Below are 24,591 nucleotides of genomic sequence, written 5' to 3'. Positions count from 1 at the left end.
TCCCTCCGTTCACTTTTACTTATCCAGTATTCCAAAAATAAATTTTCACTTTTACTTGTCACTTTTAGCATATCAAGATAAGACAATTTATTTTTTACTGTTTTACCCATAGTATTAATTACTCACTTCAAATCATTTTTCAAATCTAATAAAAATATGCACTAATTAATATGGGTACATTGGTAAATTATGCACTTTATTTATTATTTCTTAAACAACGTGAAAAGTCCAAAGTGGACAAGTAAAAGTGAACGGAGGAAGTACATGAGAAGAGAATATATATTCCATACTAAGACATAAGTCCACGTGAGATAAAGAAGCAGTTGGTTAAAGTGTACAATTTATATAACTTTTGGTACAAGTATTCATTGTTGTGTTAAAGTGTACAATTTATATAGCTTCTAGTACAAGTATTCAATGCTACGTTAATCCTCTTAAGGCACTTATATATAAATATATATAAATACTAGCAAACTATGCCCGTGCGATGCACGGGGCCCAACATGATTAATTTGGTTACTCAATTTAGTTAGTCTTTATGGTTTGTATATTTTGCAAAGGATACCGTGATTCTCCTTCGTGAGTCTATAGTTTTTTTTCTTTTCGTCTTATTTTTCCGCTTAATTTCTCAATTGTTGTTAAAATTTGTCTTATTTTGGTTATATCCGCCTCTTTTTATATTTAGTAAGTTGACAATTCAAATATCTTACATGTCAAGTTTATAATCACAAGATTCAAATGATATTTTATTATATTATACACATGTTTAATTTAGAACCACAAGATGGTCTATCTTTATTTCTTAAACTCCGTGTCTAGTCAAACTTAGACACTTAAATTGAGATAGAGGGAGTATATGTCAAATGAAGGAAATGAAAGGATAATTGAGACACTGCAGACACGTAGAGACTTAAAAAGTAAACACGCTAGAGGTAGTATTAATGTTAAACTTCTGAAATGTACACATGTTAGTCCTGGCTTAGAGTACAATTTCAGTTGCTTTTTATACAATTTATTGTTGCTGTGTTCGACCACTTGGGCTTTTGTTGTTAAAAAATTTTAAAAAAAATCTTATTTTGGTTATGTCCGTCTATTTTTATATCTAGTAAGTTGACAATTCAAATATCCTACATATCATGTTTATAATCACAAGATTCAAAGGATATTTTATTATATTATACACATTTTTAATTTAGAACCGCAAGATTTGAAAGTCTATCTTTATTTCTTAAACTCCATGTCTAGCCAAACGTAGACACTTAAATTGAGACAGAGGGGGAGGACAATTAAGACACTGCGGATCAGTGGGGACTTAAAAAGTAAACACACAAGAGGTAGAATTAATGTTCAACTTTTGAAATGTACACATGTTAGTCCCTGCTTAAAGTACAATTTTAGTTACTTTTTGTACAACTTATTGTTGTTGTGTTCGTCCACCTTGGGCGTTTATATATAAGAAGAAGAAAAATATAGAATAGAAAAAAAAGAAAAATATAGAATAGAAAAATAGACATATATTTTTAGTAATGTGGCTAAGCAATATGGGACGAAGGGAATACTTCATTTATTAATTCTTAAAGAACGTGAAAAGTCAAGTATAGTAACGTGACCAAGTAATATGAGACGAATGGAGTACTTTATTTATTAATTCTTAAAAAACGTGAAAAGTCAAGTAATGTGGCCAAGTAATATGAGACGGGGGGAGTACTTCATTTATTAATTCTTAAATAACGTGAAAAGTCAAAAGTGAACAAGTAAAAGTGCGCGGAGGAAATAAATGTGTCGGAGAATTAAAATTTGAAGTGCATACATGTATACATAAGAAGAGAATAAATATTCAGCAAGAACGTGAAAAGTCAAAAGTGAACAAGTAAAAGTGCACGGAGGAAATAAATATGTGTCGGAGAATTAAAATTGAAGTGTATACATTTATACATGAAAAGAGAATAAATATTCAGTACTATGACATATATCCACTTGGAATTTATTAATTCTTAAAGACCGTGAAAAGTCAAAAGTAAACAAGTAAAAGTGCACGGAGGAAATAAATTTGTGTAGGAGAATTAAAATTGAACTGAATACGTCTATACATGAGAAGAGAATAAATATTCAGCAAGAACGTGAAAAATCAAAAGTGAACAAGTAAAAATACACGGAGAAAATAAATGTGTTGGAGAATTAAAATTAAAGTATATACGTCCATACACGAGAAGGCAATAAATATTAAGTATTATGACATATGTCCACGCGGGATTAAAAAGTAGTTGGATAAAGTGTACAAATTATATAGCTTATAGTATAAACATTCATTGTGTGTATAATTTATAAAGCTTTTGGTACAAGTTGATGATGTTGTGTTAGTCCTCCTTAGCCGTTTATATATAATAGAAACATAGATATAAAAAAATATTGAACTGGACTGACCGGCGAGGTAGCCCATACCCATTTTTTGTGCGGATTGCCCTTCAAAAGCACTGGTCTTCAATTTTTGTCCCTCAAATTGGTGGTCTTTAATTTTTGCCCTTTGCTTAAAACCTCAAGGTTCTGGATTCGAACCCCAGCTCAGTAAAAAAAAAAAATCGCAAGGCAGAGATTTGGATTTGCAAGGCAGAATTTAGAATGCAAAACTCTGCCTGCAAGCAGAATTTTGAACTCTTATCTTAAGGTAGAGTTTTGCATTCAAAATTCTGCCTGAGGCCCAAATTTACTATAAAATTCTGCCTTGCGATTTTTTTTTTTTTTTGACTGGGCTGGAATTCGAACCCCAAACCGCATGATGTTAAGCGAAGAGCTAAAATTAAAGACCACCAATTTGAGGGACTAAAATTAAAGACCACCCCAGGCATTCCTACGAATTGCCCGCAAATACCCAGTGAAATAATAGACGATCGTGCAAATCGATCCAGACAGCACCGTGTGGAGGAGAATGTATTCTCTACTTCCCACACATAGCTCGATATAAGCATATTCTACATGATGAACTTTTGTACACGCTAAAGAGATGATTAAAGGAAGTTTGTCGAGTCGTGTGCATTTGGAACAAAATAAGCTACTCAGAGCATTAGGACAAGTTTATTTTTCCCCAGACTACAGTTTAAGACAATATTTAACACTGTCACATCAGAATTCCCAACGAAACCAAACAATTCATTTGCTTTTGGGAAGTTTTTCAGCCCCATATGGGAAGAAGGTTCTTCCAAGTCAATGCTTTTGTCTATTCACTCATCGGGACAATTTCAGTTTCCAGCCTCTTAGAATTATCTGTAACCACCTTCGACGTGATACCAGTGCTGCAAACAAAAAAGAGTTTGAGAAAATATGTATCATAGATTCATAGATGAAAACGACGTGATACAAAAGTTGCAAGCAAGAATGTGAGAAAATGTGCGTCAGAGATGGATTTAAAAGCTGTTCCATATTTTAACTGAATATTGACCTGGTTGAGTTTCTGTTAAGGATCACTAGATGTCAAAGTATACAGGGGCAGAAATAGAAAAACTAAAGACCGGTGAATTACTATGAAGGTTATTTTTACACATTTTCTCCAACGCAACTGGCCCCTAAATTTTGCAATAATACGTAAGTTGACAGAGTTAGGATCACTATCACTGGCTTTTCCAGTGATCTACTGCTATTAGTGAAGCATTGATGCTTGCCAGAGGTAACTACATCTTTTGTTTCAAGAGTAAAGCTCATTTAAGAAAACCATTGACATTTCATAAGGGTTCATTATCAGAGAGGTCCTCATTCAAACCCTCATTCAAACAAAGACACATCGAGCTTTTTGCAGAACAAGAACCACCACAATGCCCAGTAACATCATAGATCCAAACCCCCATGAACAACCCAGATTACTCAATTTCAGTTCGCCATCCACTACAACCGCCCAAGTACAGAAAAAAGCCGTGAGTAGTGGAAGCAGAAGACTACAAGCATGCAGCTTCCAAAATATTAAGTCTATCTAAATGAGCCAACTAGCAATCTGTGCTCCTAAACTCAATTAGCCATTGTAGCACTGCGGTTGGACTTCCTTTGGTTCAAAATGAGAGTATTTTCAGATCCTAATCACATTGGTGGAAAAGAGACATCCAATAGGAATTTGGAATCACTGCAAATTTGAGACCAGACTGCAGTATAAATCAGAAAATCGATTCTCATCAATAAACTGTTATCTACTGATCTTGGACCTGTTGGGGAACAGTTGTGGAGAAACTGTGTCATTTTGGCCAACTCTAGGCTAGACATTGGATAAACAATGGCCTAGTGCAAGAAAACGGAGGAAAGTACGACATAGTTTCTGTGGTCAAATGTTGTCTCTTTACATCAAAGTGTGAGGATTAATTTCCATGGATTGTTTAGTTCCATGCACATATGGACTTTCTAAACTTCACATGCTATGACAAGGCAACTTTTTGACTATCTGTAGTTTGAATTCTTATGAACAAAGTCAAACTGCTACGGCAAGAGCCTATGACTTTCGACATAAAAGAATACATGCAGAGTTCCACCATATGATTTTGGACCAGAAACAAGAAAACAGAAAGAAAAAGAGAATAACAAATGAAAAGAGAAGAGGAGAGCTATGTACACGTTATTTTGATTAACGATACATCTTAGAGTACCATTTTTTCTTCCAGCTAAGACTCCTAAGAAAAAGGGTGGTGGTGCAGCCAGCCAATACTGGCATAGTTCTCTAATAATTCACCAAGGCAACAAAAAGTTAAAGGTAACGGAAGATCCAAGAGTCGAGCTCTATGCTCTCCAGGAAGAACATGTCTAATATTATAGAAAGCTTTGTACAAAAGGGATTTCTCAAATATCCCACTAAATAGGATCTTCAAAGAAAGCTTGTAGTTTAGGGGTGCACGGGATTGTAAAACCTAGATGACTCATGGTTTAAACCGGCAAATACTGTTGTACAAGCATCTCAAAATCAAGAGGCTCAATAAAGTCCAGAAGCAAAGCCAACAACCTACGCATTTAACTTTTTCTGTAATATTCCCCAATCAAACTCCCAGAAACTGCAAATGTTCCCACTCCTAGCTCTGTCAGCTAATTTTAAGGTTTTCAAGAACACACTCACAACGCAAAGGACATTAAGTTTGGGACTTCACTCAAAATGGTCCTAGTGTATAAGGTGGAGCATTAATAGTCTTCCAAGTTCTCAATGATAATGCACTAGTAGTTCCCCAAGCTTTCTTTTTGGTTTTGGATTGGGATCAGATTCAATTTGCAGAATTCTTGATGAGTTTCATTTTTCCATTTTGAGTTACCTTTCTAACATTTGCAGATTTTCCAATAAGCAACTAGTTAATGTGGTTTTCTTTAATATAAGCAATTTGTGTTATGATAAGTGTCTATAGGAAACAGCCTCTCTACCTCACAGAGGTCGTGGTAAGGTCTGCGTACATTCTACCCTCCCCAGACCCCTTTTGTGGGATTTCACTGGGTATGTTGTTGTTGTTGTGTTTTGATAAAGTATTTTGCATTTGGGCTGATGCTCATGTTTTTCTTATTCTCGCAACAAAATAGCAGGAAATGAGAAAAATGAGAAAAGCAAATAAGCCAAAAGCAAGTAAGCCTTTTGTGGGATTTCACTGGGTATGTTGTTGTTCAGTTTCAAAAAAAGTGTCTATAGGAAACAACCTCTCTACCTCACAAAAGTAGGGGTAAGGTCTGCATACATCCTACCCCACCCCACCCCAGAACCCTTTTGTGGGATTTCACTGGGTATGTTGTTGTTGTTGTTGTGTTTTAACAAGTATTTTGCATTTGGGCTGATGCTCATGTTTTTCTTATTCTCGCAGAAAAATAGCAGGAAATGAGAAAAATGAGAAATGCAAGTAAGCCTTACAATATTTGATAGAGATTCTTGAGAAATTCACGAGAGGTTAGAGTTTTGAGCTTTTGGCAAAACGAAAGTTTTTGGGTAAAAGATTAAAAGAGACAGAAATTATTTTATGATCATTATTGCTGATACTATTACACAAATTTCTCAGTAAAGTTCCACCTAATTTTGAATATGATAGAATTACTAAAACAGGAACTCACACATAGTAATATCTTGCTCAAGTTTTAATTGGAAAAATATTGTAGCTTTCTTTATATGTAATTCGAAAAATCTAAAACGATAGAATGATAAACTTAGCGACCCCGACTTGTTTGGGACTGAAGCGAAGTTGTTAGAATGAAAAATTCAAATGGAGAATAAACATACATAAAAAGGGACTGATCAAACTCTGTTAAAACTTTGCGAAATGAAATTGGTGCTTAACCTATGTTGCTCGAATCCTCCAAAGTACCATCGAATGGTGTGTCGGATCCTTACAAAAATATGCATTTTTAGAGGATCTTGGGTTGGGGGGGGGGGTTGCTTGGAGGGCTATAATGGTAACACCTTCATAAACTTAGAGAACTATCAGCGCCGACCTTACACATTGGAGTTAATTCAAGTGAGGGCTAACGTGGTGATTTGGGCTTTTCCTCAAGGTTTTCAGCCAAATAAGGTTTGCTCTAGTTTTCCCATTTGCATTTGGATCAAATCACATGTAAAAGATGAAAATTTGAAACAAAATCAACTATTTAACCAAGATTTAAGACATGGAGATATAACTGAGGTCGTGCTAGCAAGCAGCAAAGGAAGAAAGTGCTGAGTGAGATGTATTGAGGAGCATGGCAGCAGACACCAGTGGAGCATCTCAATGACAATTGAAACAAATAGCAGAACAAACACACAGTTGGACCACGTGAAAATTTGGGAAACTCCTTTATTTTTGGAAGTCATGCAGGACAGGAATGTAAGAATGAAAAGCAGAAAAAGCAAATTGTCGCTCAAAACAAAGACAACAACTTTGTAGATAATGGAATATGCACTGAACAGAAGAAAGAGAGTCACATGAACCATGCTAAGAACTTGGGTTCCCAATTAATCATATCATAAGTTAGTACTCTTACAAGATCGGTTTTTTCTTCAAGGTGAAATTTTATAAATTAATCGGCATAAAGGGTATGCTGGTATGAAAAATTGAGTACCACAAAAATAGTTCTCACAAATTATTTAGAGAACTAATAAAGTTGACCATGACCTCTACATTCTAACAATCATGTACATCTGCCATGTTGGTCCAAAGATTAAGTAAAGAAGTACAATTAAACTTAAGAGTAGATACATTCTCCTTTTTGTCTTCAAAAATGCTTGAGCTCCTCTCTTTCCATATTATCCACCAAATTCTCGATGGGATTCCATTCCGAACTCTCTCTTACATGATCAGTTTAGATACTACCAACCAACAACAACCCGTTCTTGAACAGAAACCTGAATTCAGATGGCTGGCTCCCACGCAGTGGCAAACTCTCCCACATTGTAGCATTGGGTCCAGCCAAATCCATTAATTTATATCCATGTAAATATAGTCAGTAGATAGGCTAAGCCGGTTCAATCATACAGTAGGGTTGTGCATTTGAGCCTCATCGAACATGCTTCCTTTTCCTTTTTGGGGATAAGAGAGAAGCCGGTTTACTAAATCTTCTAGATTTTTTTTTATAGCTACTGCTAGATGTTTGAGGCAGCATCTATCTTTTAAGAAATGCAAACCTTAATTGCATTCTTGCCCCTCAAAGCCCCTCTTGCAGTCTTGCTCACTCCCTCCCCTTCTGCTCCATACTCAGGACACCCTCCTCTCTCTCTCTCTCTCTCTCTCTCTCCCTCTCTCCATTTGGTGTCCTATGTCCCTAGGGTTGATAACTGTACAGCATTTCTGTCTTCATCTCTAGTGAAAGAAGCTAATGCCGACAAACGGACAAAGTCCAGGTAAGCTTGTAGTCCTAACTTATCCTTCTTCTCTCTTTTTCCTCAACCTTCACAACTTCTCCTTCCATGAAAACTAGGGCGAGGCATCTTTCTTCCTCGTCTTGAAGTTCTATGGTTAATCAACAGATTGACCACATATGTTCCGTTTAAACAATTTTTTCAAAAATGCTTATGAGACTTTTCTTCTTTGATCCAGTGAATGAGGTCTTTCACGATTCATGTTTCATATTAAAGTGAAGAAGAATACTTGCTGCCGACACTGCCACTTAGGTAATGTCACTATGTTTTGTGCCACTTTTAGTATTGAATTTTCATTACAATTACTCAATCTCAAATTTTTTTGATTTGGTTGTGTGTGGTGGGGAATTATGTGTTTGAATTTCTAACTGTTTAGTTTTCTTTTGACTTCCTTTTGCTTTTTAATATCAGAATAACTTTATCAGTGAGCTAGTCCAATTACATAATGACAATCAAGATTTATGGTGTAACTTTAAAAGAGAACTGTGAATTCTGAAATATACCAATCATAGTTTATGTTTTATTACTTTGAGAGGAAGCAGTTTCTTTCATGTGGTTTTGAAGCTAAACATAGTCAATTGAAGCATCAACACCAGAATACAGAACTGGCGGAAAATGTAGTAAGTTTAACCCGTAGGCTGAAAGATAAAGGCATGGCTACAGGACGGTAAAGTGCCAGATGGAAGGCGCAAAGACCTCAAGCTCAATGTTTGAAAATTTCTAGGTCTTCTGCTAAATGTGATTAACAAGCTGCTTGACAAAATAATTGGCATGGATAGGTGGTCCTATTAGTCTATTATGGCCATTGGCTGAGCAGTAATATTATATTTCTTAGACATAAACTTCCCCATCAGGAAATGAAGCAGAGAAATATAGCATTAGATCCTGAATTTCAGCTATAAATCTCTAGAAGAATATCAGTGACCTGTTATCTAAAAAATGAAAACAATTTTTTGTTTTAGGAAATAATTGTGTTGTTTTCTAGTCCAACAATTTACTATCAGCACTCCAACAATTTACTATCAGCACTACAACAATTTACTATGAGCACTAAAAAATGTCCACTTGAAATAGTTATAGAACTTCAACTAGAAACTATATCCAGAAATTTAAGATTTAGTTCAAATATGAAGGGCCAGTGCCGATAACTGAGATAAAGGTTGATCAAGCGAGAAATCTAGTACAAGTATGAAGTATGAGATATAAGCGAAACACACAGCTGATTTTCTCACTATACCACAATTAATGTGCTTCAACAAGAAAGTGCTTTTTAACTGAATGTCAGCTGCCATCTACCTACTGCAAGGTTTGGGCTTTTTGCAGCAAAAGGAGAGCAAGAGAAACCAACAAAGTATGATTTGAGACATAGAAGAAAAGACCTTCAACTATCATTCTCAGGCGTGTCAAGAATACATAGAACTTTAGTACGGGAATTTTCTTTAATTCAATATAAGATGCATAATACCGACTCAATTTAGTATTGAGCAGGTATTGAATTTGTTATCACCAGAGCACCACCCCCGCAAGCCCCTCTTTTCTAAGAAAGGAAAAGCAAGGGACAAACTTCAACATAGCCCAGAAGCACATGCACAGATATGCTTTAGAAAGGAATATGCAAACTTCATAGCATAAATGGATCCATCATTTACCCCACTTTTACATAGACAAGTAAATGGAAAAGGAAACAGCGAAAACCTACTAATTTTCAAGACTGATAAACTTCAGGAAGGCGGAGACCCACACTTGCAGCAGATTTACCCAGCACTTTCGTCATCTCATTGGTTCTATCCACTGCAATGTTGTAAGAAAATAATAAGTCCTGCAGAAACAAAGAAAACCACATGATTTGTAAAATGCATTAGCAATATCACAGGTTCCTCAAAACAAGAACGTAATAGCCAGAGAACCATGAAACCAGTGGAGACGGAGAGACACTACACAAAAAGTGCTGAAGTAAAGAAAAACTCCCCGTGACTTCCTTTATTTCATTTCAACTTTATGGTCAAGTAATATTTAATAAAAGATAAAACCACAAGGTATACATAGGCTCTATTAGAAAAAAAAAAAAAAAAAACTTCAGTGATATGAATGAATAAGCAGCATTAATCAGAAAATACAATTTATTTCAAATTCAAAGGCAACACTTTTGATAGGTGATAAGCGTTAGGATTATGCACATGAGCAGAATATGAATACCATACGAGTGTCATTCAGAATTGGAAAAGCTAGAAAAGGAGGCTGAAAAAAGAAAATTTTGCATTTCTGATGCACAGGCAAAACTCTATCCGTGTTGATAAGGCATTGACATTGTGAAACAGATGTCTGACAAAATGACCCAGCTAGATGTTCAGTGTCTTATAATCAAGCTTTAAGCAAGAAAGACCTCTTTTTTTCAAAAGAAATTAAAAAAAAATACATAATGAAATATTTCTTGTCCCTCCTATATTTTTTCAACTTAAAACAGTAAACACCTCTACATTTTGATTCAATTAGGGATTTACGTTTACCTCTTACTAAACTTATCACATAATCCCCCTATATTATAAGTTTCACAAATAGAAATATCATTACTTCTCAGTTGATCCTTTTTATTGTAAGAAAATAATATTTATACTCGCTGATATATTGACAGAGTTGACCCTATTTATTTCTGATGGTATTGATACCATGCCACAATATCAAACCCATGAGCACCTCCTTAACAACACTTACCTTGATGAAGGGTTCATATTACATTAACTTCATATAAGCAGCTTTTAAATGTCATGGGAAAACATATTTAGCAATGAAAGGGATGATGCTATATCCGCATTTTTATGATAAATCCTTTACCCATATAAAATGTAGACATGTAAACAATTTATCGCGGCTTTGTCATGTAAACAATATATTCTGTATTTCGCTTTAATTTTATTGCAACTGTTCCTTTTTCAGAATGCTTTGCCATGCTGGCTTTAGTATTTCGCAAGGGCTTTTTCACTTCCGTTATTTCTTTTTCCGAACTGCTTTTCCTTGAGTTGAGGGTCTATCGGAAACAACCTCTCTGCCTCCCAAGGTGGGGGTAAGGTCTGCGTACACACTACCCTCCCCAAATTCTACACCCTTGCTTCACACAGCTTAGGATGATTATAATCTGATATACATTGTAAAATCCACCCTAGTCAAGAAGCATCTAAGAAAAAGAAGAGGGGCTAGTACAAGGTAAAAAAGATGCGCAACGAAAATTGTAAATAACTAGAGAGATGAAGCTAACCTTATGATGGTGGACACTGTTGAGAAGGTAAGTATAATTTTGAGCAAGCTTAACTTTTTGCTGGACAAAAGAAGGGTCGTTTGGACTTCTCTTCTTCCTGAACTCTTCCCTGATGAAGTCAGTGAAATGAACCCTGTGTTCTTCCTTCCCTATATGCTTTTCCACTGCTTTTAGTAGATTTCTATACACCATTAGTGTAGCTCTTAAACCTTCAGAAGACCCCATTTCTGCAAAATCCACAAATAACCATCAACCTTAGAAATATGACCAATGCTCTAAAAATCCAAACTTTAGGACATAGAACATTGGGCCAAAAAAGGAAAAGAAAAAGATTGAATATTTTGGATTTTTTTTTCAACGATTTAAACCCCTAGCACAAAAGGATTACAAGTATGTTAGCCCCATTTGATAAATGTGATAATCCAGATAGAATTCGAACAGAAAAAAACTTACATTTTGACTCGTTGGATGTTTTGTCGGATGGAGCAGTGTGAATAAGTATTGGCAAACCCAAAATTAAACAATTTTTAAAACTCGAAAGTGAAAAATAAATACTACCACCTTTGCATTTTAGTATTCATGTTTCCTTTTTGCACGCCCTACGCCCCTTAAGAAATGATAAAACTGAAGAAAAAAAAACAGTAATGTTTACTAATTTACTCGTATCTCTCTTCAATAAATAAGCACTCTACTTAAAACTTCACTAAATATTTAAAAGTACAAGGTGAGCTAATTTTATTAGTATAATCATAACATCAGCCAATAATTCCTTGTTTGAAATCTTCAATTTATAATTTGATGGGAAAAAGTAATCCTATCTTGATTCTATAAAATGACAAGTATTCTGGAATAACTATTCTTAATAACCTTGACAATTAAAATGGAATGATGGTGTACTAAATTCTAAACTAGCCCTTTTAATTTGGGAAAGTGATGCAATGTGACCCCTTCATTCTCATCCATCTCCAATGAACCCCTACACTTATGGAATTTATACTTTGCACTTCTTCATAATTCATTCTATGCTTTAATTTCTTTATAACTCTTCCCCAGTTGCTTTCTAATACGTCAACTTTGTGCTTAACAGCATTAGTGTATCTTGTCTTTTTTTCTTTTTTAATCAGGGCATTAGTGACTGTTTTCTTAACTATTGATGACTATGGTTATTTGTTTTAAATTTAGAAATTACTTAAAATGAGAATGTTTGTCCTGGTTTAATCAATCAAGCATCAAGAGAATACATTGGGACCTTGTAATGGAAATATTTATTTGTAGAAACATAAAGTCCAAAATTTGAAAGAAAAAAAGAATCTTATAATTACTCTCTCCTCTAAATGTGGAAAAATCAACTCAAAACGCCATGCCAAGAGAAAAACAAGCAAATTTGTGCAAGTGTGTATTGCTTTTATTACTGGATTTCAAGTGAAAGATTTTCCATTTATCTTAATTAAACATGTGCTTCAAATTGTTGCAGTGTATATGATTTCAGTCATAGACAATGGATTGACTGACCTTTGGGAAGGCGTAAAGATCCAAAATGTCACCTACGAGGGAGAAGAAACAGATTCTGCAGGGATTTGTGTTGCACTGCCAGGTGTCTGTCTTTGTGTTCGTGACGAGTGAAAAGGAAAAGAACCAAATATAACCAAACACATAGTCACTTTGAAGAAAAATTATTAGCCGTGAATAAACCAAATTCGACTAGCTTCCAAAGTTTACTTGCTTATTTAGAAAAATTTTAGAGTAACTATTTGTGTTTACTAATCAATTTAAAATTTATTTTTTGTAATATTAGAGCAACAATTCCTGTTTGATCAAGATTGTAAAAATTATTTGTTTAAAAAAAATAATGAGCAATTTTAACCTCCTAGCAGTTTGGCCAAGCAGGCTATATGAGCCGTGAGCAGAAAAACAGGAAAGAAACAAGAAGGTTAAGCCCAAAAATAAAATTGATTCAAATAGGAGTCGCCCCGGAAATGCAAATATTTGAATCTATACATCCAACCCCAAAACTAGTTCTCTATCTCTTTCAATTTATGTGATACTATTTCTTTAATTTTTTTTTAATCTAAAAATTAGTCCATTTTTATATTTGAAAAAAAAGTCATGTTCCAAAGAGTTGATGACTTTCTATAAAAAATCAACTTTAGTTTTGTTATTTTATTCTTAACGACATGATTTTATAGTCACAAATGTCATAATAATATTTAACACCATAAGTTTTTAATATCTTTTTTCTTTCTTTTTTTAATTTTGAACAAGTTAAATTAGTTCACGCAAAATGAAAAGGATGAATTACAAAGCTATCATGTGTCAGGCTCAACTCCTAGGCTACCAAGGCCGTCGCCTTAGGACCCAAAATGTATGAGGCCCCATATATTATACGAAAAAGGGTTAAATATACCTCTATACTATTAGAAAAGGGTTAAATATACCCTTTTCGTTAGACTTTGGGTCCAAATACACCCCTCTGTTATACTTTGGGTTCAAATATACCCCTCTTCCGTTAAAATTGTCCAAGATCGACGTGGAATCTGACGTGACGCTGACAACTTGGTGAGGTGGACATCACATGGCATGCCACCTCACCACCCCCAACCCATTTACCCCTCTCTTCCCTTCTTCTTCCATCACTACCATTTCCTTCTCTTCACAACCTTTACCACCATTAGCACGTGTTTATTTATTAAGTGGTGCTAATGGTGGCAAAGGTTGTAAAGGGGAGGAAATGGTAGTGATGGAAGAAGAAAGGAAGAGAGGGGAAAATGGTTTGGAGTGATGAGGTGGCATGTCATGTGATGTCCACCTCACCGAATTGTCAGCGTCACGTCAGATCTCATGTTCATCTTGGACAATTTTAACGGAGAAAGGGTATATTTGAACCCAAAGTATAACGGAGGAGTATATTTGGATCCAAAGTATAACGGAAAGGGTATATTTGGACCCAAAGTATAACGAAAAGGGTATATTTAGACCCAAAGTATAACGAGGGATATATTTAACCCTTTTCTAATAGTATAGGGGTATATTTGACCCTTTTCCGTATATTATTTTTTGAGATTTTATCCCCAAATTGTCAATAAAATTATTTATATTATCAAAAACACATTTGAGATTTTATTTTAAATGAATATTATACTTATTATTAATGACAAGTACACATTTTTAAATCAACTATTTATTGCCAGCTTTGTCAATTATTATTATCATTAAAGCTTACTCGCATTTGATTTTTACATCTAATTATTGAACATGTCAACATGTCTTTATATTCTACAATTTATTAAAAATCAAATTCGACTTTAATGATGATTTAATTCTGATAAATTACTATAGTTTGGTATAAATACCATGAATTTTACCCTTAAAGTTATTCGCGTTTCATTACTCTCACTTTTCAAATTGATTTTTTTTTTACTTTACAACGGCTTTGTACCTGTTTTGAGCTAATTAGCTACGTATTGATGGGTTTGAGTCAATTTAGAACAAAAAATTCTAGACGAAATTGTACAATCAGAAAATAATACTCTACTCAATATTCTATCAAAGAAAAATATTATAAAAAGTTGACTATAACAAAATATTAATTAGAATCTTTGCATCTATAAGGCTAAAAGAATAAAAATTCAAATATATAATTTTAAGGCCTCAAACTAAAATTCATAGTCTTTTAAATTTGCTAATAAATTTCATTTAGACACTAAAATTATGATATGTTCTAAAGTCGGAATATCGAAACATATTATGGTTCGACCAACTGAATACGCGGGATGAAATGTACAATGCAGTTTAAGCAACAGACAAATGACACCAACAATTTCAGTTGCTGATAATCATTGCAATTTTACTTGTAACTCTTTTTTTTTTTTTAACCCCCCCCCCCCCCCCCCCCCAGACAAATGACACCAACAATTTCAGTTGCTGATAATCATTGCAATTTTACTTGTAACTCTTTTTTTTTTTTTAACCCCCCTCCCCCCCCCCCCCCCCCCCCCCCCCCATACACACACACACATTTTACTTGGCCATTACTCGAATCTAAGTTAAAGGCAAATCCCTGTTTCTTTTGATCAAATAAGTCGTTGGATCCTTGATTACCAAAACCTATGAACAACAAAAAACGGAGATGGTGACCATAAAAACATGAAAACTTTATGTTGACTGAAGTATGCTTAAAACAACTAAAGCCTCAATTCCAAGCAAGTTACAATAGCTATATGAATCCTCATTGTCCATATCGCCATACGGTGATTAATCATCATAAATTGATTAGCTTTACGCCGAGTATCAACCTTCCGCAACCATCCACTTTTATTTGCACTTAGGACCGGCAATTTGTAGACACAGTTAATTGAGTATTCTCTTATCATGCTTTTAGTAATGAAAGATGGATAGAAAAACTAATAAATAGATTTTGTCTTGAGCAGCATTTACAAATACAAAGCAATTACCAGGGCAGAGTGTGGTTGCCAAGTGTAGAAAATGATGCTGCTATTTAGGATTGTTAACAGCACAAGCAAAAGCCAGAAACCAATGCTAGTCAGGCCTTACTTATGGTACATATATATTGGTAGTGCTCTAAACAACATGACTATCCCCCAGCCTATCGTTCATTCAAAACTTGAAATGCTTTGTTTGGAGCGATTTTCCTAATCATGCAGTACGAAAACAACACCATTCTTCTTGATGAAGTCATGCGTTGTGTGATCAACCACCTGCACAAGATGTACAATAGATTAACACATCCACAGCAAGAATTCATGCATTCATTGAATATAACTGATATAGAAACAGCTATTCACCAAATGAGGTTTTATAGGCCAGCACCACCTTGACAATGTTAGTAAGTCCTCAACTTAATGGTGTCCGTTTAAGGATTTCACAGCTTATTGTGTCAAAAGACTTATTACCGTTAGACCTAGCATTAAGCTATCTAAAAATATTTCTGCAGCCATAAAAATAAAAGAAAAACAGTATCCCTTCACTAAACGTTTAAACTTTTAAATAAGGCTATTTGCACATTTCAACTCTATACCAGAACAATCAGGGAGTTCAAGTTTCACAATAATATATCAAAAAAATATTTCTCAGAGCTTAACCCAAAAAATAGAATGTGTCTCTCATCGGAAAAGGGGAAGGGAGTGTAGCAGTTCCAATATTATATGTGAAAATGCCATCCTACAATAACAAGCTTATAGATGAGAGAGTTATAACATTTCAAAACATGTTAATATAGCTAGAAGATATTGTTACTTATGAATCAGAATATGACATGAATAAACACAAATTAGTTTTCAGTCACATCCCATTAAATGTGAAATGATTCCCAAAGATATGAGAGAAAAAGATGCTGATACCCGACCCTCCATACGTCAGTATTGCTCGTCTACATCTCTCATAGCAGGTCTCGTTTCAAGAGCCTTCATCTTCTGGATGATTATCTTTTCTAAAAGTTTTGGTTCATTAAAGCTGCATACTGGCTTAAATCATTTATTATCAACAGAAGACTGTAGGCTTAAAAATAAAGAGCCAATAATAATGATATTAATGTTACCAAGCAATTAAAGGCGATCGTTCTGCTGGTTAGCCTAAAACAATATTTCCATGATGCTTGTAATCAAAATTCGTAGATGTGAACAGTGTTGTGAAAGGCGAGCGCCTTCTTGCCAAAGGTGAGAGGCGTGGCTCTGCCGCCTTTTAGGGCTGTGGTGAGGTCACCTTCAAAAGGCGCGCCAAAGGCGCTAATGGCGCCGAGGCGAGGCGACAGTGGGTTTTTTTTTTTTAAAAAAAGAAGCAACTAAAAGAAGTTGAAGACTTAAATGAAACTTATTATCAAAAGAAAAACAGCGGCTAGGGTTTTTTTTTTGCCTCCTCCTCTCTTCTCCTTCAAGCTTTTCTTCTTCTTCATTCCTCCTCTGCTTTCGACTTCTGCTTCCTCTTCAGTTCTTCTTTTTTTCCGGCGACTCCTCCTCTGTTTCCGGCGACTTCTGCATTTTTTTTCCTTCTATTCTCTTCTTCTTTTCTGACGCGTCCCTGTTTTTTCTCCTCTGTTTTTTTCTTTTTCTATTTTCTCCTCTTTTTTCTATTGAAGATCTTGAATTTGAATAGACTTTTAGTATTGCACTATTGCTTAAATTTTAGTATTGCTTGTCTTATCACTTATGAATTATTGAGTCATTCAAGTCCTAGACTTTTAGTATCTACTATCTACTTTTAATTTTTGAATTGAAATATTTGCTAATATGTTATTGCTAGTGAGATTTTGATTATTTATATATGCAATTAAATATTTTAATTTTTTGGTATTTATTGGCGCCGCACTTCAAAAAGGCGAGCGCCTCGCCGCTCGCCTCGCCTTAAGGCGAGGCAGGCCGTTGTCGCCTTTTGTCGCCGCGCGCCGTCCAAAACACTGGATGTGAATGACTCATCAACTGTAATACAAGATTCTTACATTAGTATTGTTGAGCTCGAGATTGTAGAAGTCCATCTTGTCATCTGTAAATAATGGGCCAGCATGCCATGTACCATGATTCAGCTTTATAAACTTAGGACCTGAAATTCTGAAAGCCTGCACTTCATCAACAGCAGGAGGCACATAAAAGTGCCCACAATGTGACTGCACAATATCACTACCCTTGACATCAGTTGGATCCACAATAGATGGCTTAGCAACTCCAAGATACCACACATTGCCGCCAATTGATCCAAGACATTGGGTCACATTGGCATGATGTGTTATATTAGAAAATCTGAGCGATCGATCTTTAAGCTGCATAATGTAAAACCTGACAGAAAACATAGCTCAATTCACTATCTTAGTAACTAATCTAGCAAACAATATTCGGATTCACTTTTTTTAAAAGAACTATTAGCTAGAATAACTAACACAAAAGAAACAAAAAACTAGAGGGAAAATAAACTCAATGAAATATCAAATCCTTGAGAAACTAATTTAAATTCCAGGATGTAAAATCTTTAATATTGATTCCATAGTTTAATGGTTCCTCAGAGCACATGCATAGCCCCATAATTTAAAAGGTCTCCCATTAAGCAACCTCTCCTCCATAACCAATCAAGCTTTCTGTTTTTTCGCTCGCTTCTCATGGAAAACTATTTGAAATTCTGTCAGTCTTGTCAAGCCCTGGTTTGATCTCTGCTTTAATGTTGAACATAGATCTTTATTTTCTTTTTTTATTATTTTGTGGACTTATTGAGGAAGGCTGACGTGCACAAGTTTGTTAGTTAGTTACAGGTTGTTAGGAGTAACAGTAAACACTATTGGTTATTAGCAGTATTAGTTGTATCAGTATAAATGGGCCTGTGTAATCGTCTACATTTTAGATTGAATAAGAAAGCTTTCATTTCTGTTGTTCCCCTGTCTCTTACCTCTTCTCTTCCCCAATCCATACACTCCATGGCCATAGCATGCGAGCTCCATTTGGGCAGTTACCTAGCTCTTAACATGGTATCAGAGTAGCAAAGGCTGAATCCCTATCTTTTCTTCTCCCCAAATTTCTCATCTGACTCATCAATGGCGAATCTGAGAATTGATCAAACTCATCCTCTTTATATACTCCGGGGTTCGTTTTGATCCAATTCAGCTCAAAGGTTCTGAGACTTATGGCGGCGATCGATGCAAATTGCACTTCGGGCTAAGAGGAAATTAAGTTTTGTGCTTGGTACATGCACGAGAGAGACATTTCATACATTTCATGCAATGCTATCGTTCTCTCGTGGATCATGAACACAATATCACCACATCTTCTCAGTGGTATTGCGTACGCTTCAGATGCACATCTTGTTTGGGAAGATTTGAGAGAGAAATTTGACAAGGTCAATCGAATGAGGATTTTTCAACTGCATCGAGAAATAGCGACAATTTCACAAGGTGCAGATTTAGTCTCAGTTTATTTTTCAACAGCATCAAGTATGATGCTATGGTACCTTCCCTAACTGTGGTTGCGACAAGTCAAAAGATTACATTGAACATTTACAGCAGCAGCGACTGCTTCGGTTCCTTAGTGGACTTGATGAGTCATATGATCAGGCTATATGAAAACCACTGAACCGACTTTAAACGAAGTATACACCATGGTGATTGAGGATGAGAGTCAGTGACTACCAAATCCAAATGTAAATGCCTTGGCTGAAGGAAATGACATCACTGCCTTGGGGACTGCTAGAGGTACTCAATCCAGATTCAAGAGGTATTTTGAAATTTGTGAATATTGCAAGTTAAAGGACAAAGCAAAGAAAATTGCAATAGGTTTGTTGGTTATCCTCCTTGTTTCAAAGGTCGCGGAAGAGAAAGCCCAGATGCAAATAATGCTCATTCCAGGGTTTCCATCAGAGAAAATGGTGATCCAAATATGCCACAAGGGCAATTTCATTTCAAAACTGGCAGAGGAGAAACAGGTCCACTGCGATATGATCAAACCAATGGGAATCTGGAACAAGTTCTTTTGATCCACTGGGATATGGTCAAGGTGCAGGGATTGCTAAGGCTGCTCCTATGTCATTTACTTCAAAACAATACAACCAAATCTTGAGAATGCTCAACAAGTACAACACAAATGAGGTAGCAGCAAATGCAGCAGATATTGTTACTTCTTTTGCCAGTGATGCTTCCAATAAGAGGAAAATCGATACAGGGACAACCAATCACCTGGTTGCTGATTATGCTATGTTGAATGAGGTCTTTAAAAAGGTGAGTCAAAAGGTGCACCTACCAAATGGCAGTAGAATACCTATAACACACATTGGTAGTTGCAAATTGGGACAAGGGGGATACATAATGTCTTGTTCATGTCTAAGTTAACAAGAGAACTTGTATGTTTTATGGTATTCTGTCCTGATTTCTGCTTGCTGCAGGACCTTCACATGGGGGAACTGAAGGGGATTTGGAAGATTTATGATGGTCTATACTACTGGAATAACACAATTAAGGAATTACACCGTCCTTGTTCAGCAGCCGTGAGCTTGAAAGGACAAGAAGAGGAGTTGTGGCACAGAAGGCTTGGACATGTTCCAAACAAACTTCTGAAGCAGATTTTTGTACTACAGTCTAATGTCAATAGTTGCCTATCATGTCATATATGTCCTTTAGCTAAACGATTAGAATTCCTTTTTCCATTAGTAGGAGTAGGACCCATAAACCATTTGATTTGGTACATGGTGATGTTTGGAGACCCTATAGATTTCCTCAGTTACCAATTTTTTTTTTTTTAAAAAGAGACCCTATAGATTTCCTACTCATGATGAAAATAGATTCTTTCTTACTTTGGTGGATGACTGTAGTAGAATGGTATGGGTATTACTTTTGAAGCAGAAGAGTGTTAGTGTTGTACTTCAAGATTTTCGACTGATTGTCAGTTCCACAGTAATATCAAGATTTTCAGAAGTGACAATGGCACAGAACTTTTTAATCCTCATTACAAATCTCTGTTTTAATTCTTCTGGTATTCTACACTAAAGCTCGTGTGTGCACACACCCCAACAAAATGGGGTGGTGGAAAGGCAGAACGGACAAATACTTGAGGTGGCAGAGCACTGAAGTTCCAAAGTGGTCTACCAATCAGATTTTGAGGATTTGTGTGCAAAATGTTGTTTATATAATCAACATGGTGCCTTCTACTGTTCTAAAGAGAAGTCTCCTTTTGAAGTCTTCTATGGTAGGACGCCTAATTTGCAACATCTTAGGGTCATAAGATGTTTGTATTATGCTACCATTACTGGTGCTAAGTTTGATAAGGTTGGTCCCAGGGTAGTGGCAGAAGTATTGATGGGATATTCTAGCACTCAAAAAGACTACATACTGTACAGTTCATCTGACAAACATTTCTTTGTTAGTAGGGATGTTCATTTTAGGGAAGGTGTTTTTCCTTTTAAATCTACACATTCTGCCATCCACATATATAATTTTCCTGTTCAGTCTACTGTCACAGATTCAGATATTCGATTCCATGAAGGGGATATTGATACTTCAGCACCAGTTGATCCTACCAGAGATGCTGATCATGTTTCACCACGTACTCAAGATGCATTCAGTCCTGATGCCTTACAGGATTCTCACATAGGTGGTAACGATGCAATTCCACCAGTTCATGCAATACCACCTCATTCAGCTCCGTCTATTCCTGGAGGGTCACCGCTTCATGCAATTTTCACTCAACCTGCATTAAGGAGATCAGGTCAACCATCTAAGCCCCCAGAATAGCTACAGGATTATGTTCACGATCCTTTGCCTAGTTCTTCCAGAGTTGTCACTTGTCTATATCCTATGCGCAATTATATGTCCTACAATTCTATCTCCTACAATTCTATCTCAGCTGCGTACCTTGATCTTTGCCACTATTCAGCTGTGAGGGAGCCTGAGTCTTACTCAGAAGCTATGCAGGATTCAAAGTGGATTGATGTCAGATGTGACTCATGCAGTTCAAAATCTCAAAAATATTCACGCATCAACCAAAACACACTCATATAGAGGCTGCATTGAGAGTAATTAGGTACTTGAAGAATGAACCAGGATTTGGGATTTTACTATCTTCTAAAGCTTCAGAAGAGATGACAATATACTGGATGCTGAATGGGCTGCTTATCCAATGACAAGAAAATCAGTGAGTGGATTTGTAGTGAAGTTTGAAGATTCTTTGATTTCTTGGAAGTCAAAGAAGCAGAATACCATCTCTAAAAGTTTGCAGAAAGCACAATATCGGAGCATGGCCAATGCAATTGCTGAAGTAGTTAGTTGGTTTGTTTAAACAACTGAAGATGAAGTTGCCAACTAAAGTTGTTTTGTGATAGCAAAGCTGCACTACAGATTTTGGCTAATCCAATATGCCATGAACAGACCAAACACAAAAACAAATACAAGGAGGAATGATTGAAACTGAACATGTTAGCACAGATTTGCAATGGGCAGACATTCTAACAAAGGGATTTGGTCGAGCACAACATGAATTCTTATTGTCCAAGCTAGGAGTGTTCAACTTGTTCACTGTACAAAACATGAGGAGGAATAGCATTGAGGTAGGTTGACGTGTACAAGTTTGTCTTCCTCCGTCCCAATTTATGTGACACACTTTCCTATTTAGTTTGTCCCAAAAAGAATGTCACCTTTCTATAATTAGAAATAACTTAACTTTAAAATTCCCCATTTACCCGTAATGAAATGATATATAGCCACACAAATGTCTAAGTTTTGTTTTAGACCGCAAATTTTAAAGTCTTTCTTTCTTTCTTAAAAACTTTGTGCCTAGTCAAACGGTGCCACATAAATTAGGACGGATGGAGTAGTTAGTTACAGGTTGTTAGGAGTAACTGTTAACATTATTGGTTATTAGCAGTATTAGTTGTATCAGTATAAATAGGCCCTGTGTAATCGTGTAAATTTTAGATTGAATAAGATAGCTTTCATTTCTTTTATTCCCCTGCCTCTTAATTTCCTTTCTGTCATTCCCCTGCCACTTAACTCTTCTGTTCCCCAATCCAGATACTCCATGGCCATAGCTTGCGAGCTCCATTAGAGCAGTTACCTACCTCTTAACAGAACTCTTCACTCTTGTATTAAAATTTACATTTTGATTTATCTAATTAAAAGAAAAAAGTCGAATAAACAAAAGATTTATATAACTAATCAAACTGAACATGAAGATCCATTTCATTCCAAGACTGCATAATTATGCTTTCCATCTATTTGTATGAAAATGGGTTCAATTGAAACTGCCTTACTCTCACTGCTCCAAGCAACAATCATTTTTGTTAAGAAGAATATCAAATTTATACAAGAAAATGTTACTCGCTTCGTCCCAATTTAAAGTGTCTCACTTTCCTACTTTGTCTGTCCAAAAAGAATACTACTCTTTCTATATTTAGTAAGTTGATAATTCAAATACGTTAGATGACAAATTTAAAATCACAAAATTTAAAAAATATTTTAATATATTAAACATATCTTAAATTTAAAACCACAAGATTTCAAAAGACTCTTTTAATTCTTAAAACTTCATGCCCAATTAAATTAATACTTAAATTGAGTTGGAAACCAAGAAGACTGACCTGGGAATGCCACGACTCAAGTCAAGCTGAGCATCACTCGGACCAAACTTTTCCCCATCAGGGGAGGCCTGAATTACCTGACCAAACTCTTTAAAACTTTCTGGGGTTGCTTCTATGGGTTTCAGCTTTACCACTGTCGTATTAGATTCCATTGATGCACAAAAAGAACGCTGGATTAAGCCACGCCGAGTAGGCAATAGAGGAAGAGACGAAGATTGTGTGAGCAGTGCATGTTGTGGCCTAACAGATGGCGAATATAATATCAATGGCTTCAATTTCAGCATCACTCCTCCACTGAGGGTGACGAGTGGGCCGGGCCGGGTCATTTAAATGTGGGCTACAAGGGGTCGGGTCGAGCCCTAAGTTAGGGGGCCGGGCTTGGAGGGAAAATGGTGTCCGGTCCAGCTCACCCCGGATAGGGGCTACACCTCGGGCTAACTGGGCCGGGTTATAGTTAGTGGGCCGGGTTTTTTTTTTAAGTTCTAATACAAAAATAGATATTTACATTTACTAATAATAATAAAATTAACATTTACATCTAATGATAAAATTGCTAAATTTAAAAAAAAAAATTTAGTCGTCGTCAAATTCAAAAAGCTAGCCGTTGTAAATTTAAAAAACTAGTCGTTGTTAATTTTATTTGAACCCCTATATTTATGAATAACTTCACTTTGGTCATATTTTCAGACAATAAATACCCTTCCATTCTTCTTCATTTTCACACAATTCTTCCACAATTCTCTCTTTATCTAAATTTTTTATTCAACTAGTGTACATTACTTCACCTCCACCTTCTCCTTAAGTTCGAAGATCAACTTCAAGCGCGGTGTGGATGCATTTTGAGCGAGTAAATGAGGAACATGTTAAATGTTAACATTGTGGTGACATATATCTCCACAATTCCGGAGCGTTGGGTATTATTAGCCTATTGTGTGTGGGCGGGGGGGGGGGGGGGGGGGGGGGGGGGTGGAAGGGGGTACCGGTGTGTTGCGTAGACACTTGTGAAAAGGCATGAAATTGAACTGAATGATTTATCAAAGGTATATTTGTTGAGATAAGTACTATCACAATCTAATATATACTATATACTGAAAATGTATCAAAGGTATATTTGTTGAGAAAACAAGATTGTCTAGCTTTAAAATATAATTTTAAAGAAAACTAAAGTGCTCCGTAAAAAGAGACTCATAATTTATTGGGATACAATGTTTTTAAAATACTTATTATTAGTAATAAATGTAGTACTTATCTTTTTTTTTTTAATTTTTTATTTGAAGTGGACCGGGCCGGGCCGGTGCCCCGGTGGGCCATCACCCGGGCTACTGGTGGGCTGGGCTGATGGGCTGTCCACCTTGTCCGGCCCAGCCCCCTAATAAATCCCACATAACCCAGCCTCTTACACCTCTTAGTGGGTCTGGGCCGGGCCGATGGTGGGCCGGGTTTACCAGGCCGG

At 35.9% G+C, this 24,591-nt stretch overlaps 2 protein-coding genes across 3 annotated transcripts; both read right to left on the bottom strand.

Annotated features, from left to right (window-relative positions):
• Positions 1-3,005: 3,005 nt before the first annotated feature.
• LOC132615694 (uncharacterized) lies at positions 3,006-12,750 on the bottom strand. 2 transcript variants are annotated; one of them, XM_060330306.1, is made up of 4 exons: positions 12,594-12,750; positions 11,082-11,308; positions 9,528-9,647; positions 3,006-3,290 (listed from the first exon to the last, which is right to left on the bottom strand). In XM_060330306.1, the coding sequence occupies exons 2-3, from the start codon at positions 11,304-11,306 to the stop codon at positions 9,534-9,536; spliced, it is 339 nt and encodes a 112-aa protein (XP_060186289.1). In that variant the 5' UTR covers positions 11,307-11,308; positions 12,594-12,750; the 3' UTR covers positions 3,006-3,290; positions 9,528-9,533. The 2 variants fall into 2 exon arrangements, with proteins under 2 accessions (XP_060186289.1, XP_060186288.1); XM_060330305.1 differs by lacking the exon at positions 12,594-12,750 and adding an exon at positions 11,535-11,912.
• A 2,721-nt stretch (positions 12,751-15,471) lies between these two features.
• Positions 15,472-23,445, bottom strand: LOC132613900 (uncharacterized). Its single transcript, XM_060328189.1, has 3 exons — positions 23,139-23,445; positions 17,533-17,866; positions 15,472-15,796 (listed from the first exon to the last, which is right to left on the bottom strand). Exons 1-3 carry the CDS (start codon positions 23,420-23,422, stop codon positions 15,731-15,733), a joined length of 684 nt encoding a protein of 227 aa, XP_060184172.1. The 5' UTR covers positions 23,423-23,445; the 3' UTR covers positions 15,472-15,730.
• Between the last annotated feature and the right edge of the window lie 1,146 nt (positions 23,446-24,591).

This window comes from Lycium barbarum, chromosome 10, assembly GCF_019175385.1.
Source record: "Lycium barbarum isolate Lr01 chromosome 10, ASM1917538v2, whole genome shotgun sequence".
Classification (NCBI taxonomy): domain Eukaryota; kingdom Viridiplantae; phylum Streptophyta; class Magnoliopsida; order Solanales; family Solanaceae; genus Lycium; species Lycium barbarum.
This window is presented reverse-complemented; position numbering and strand designations above follow the sequence as displayed.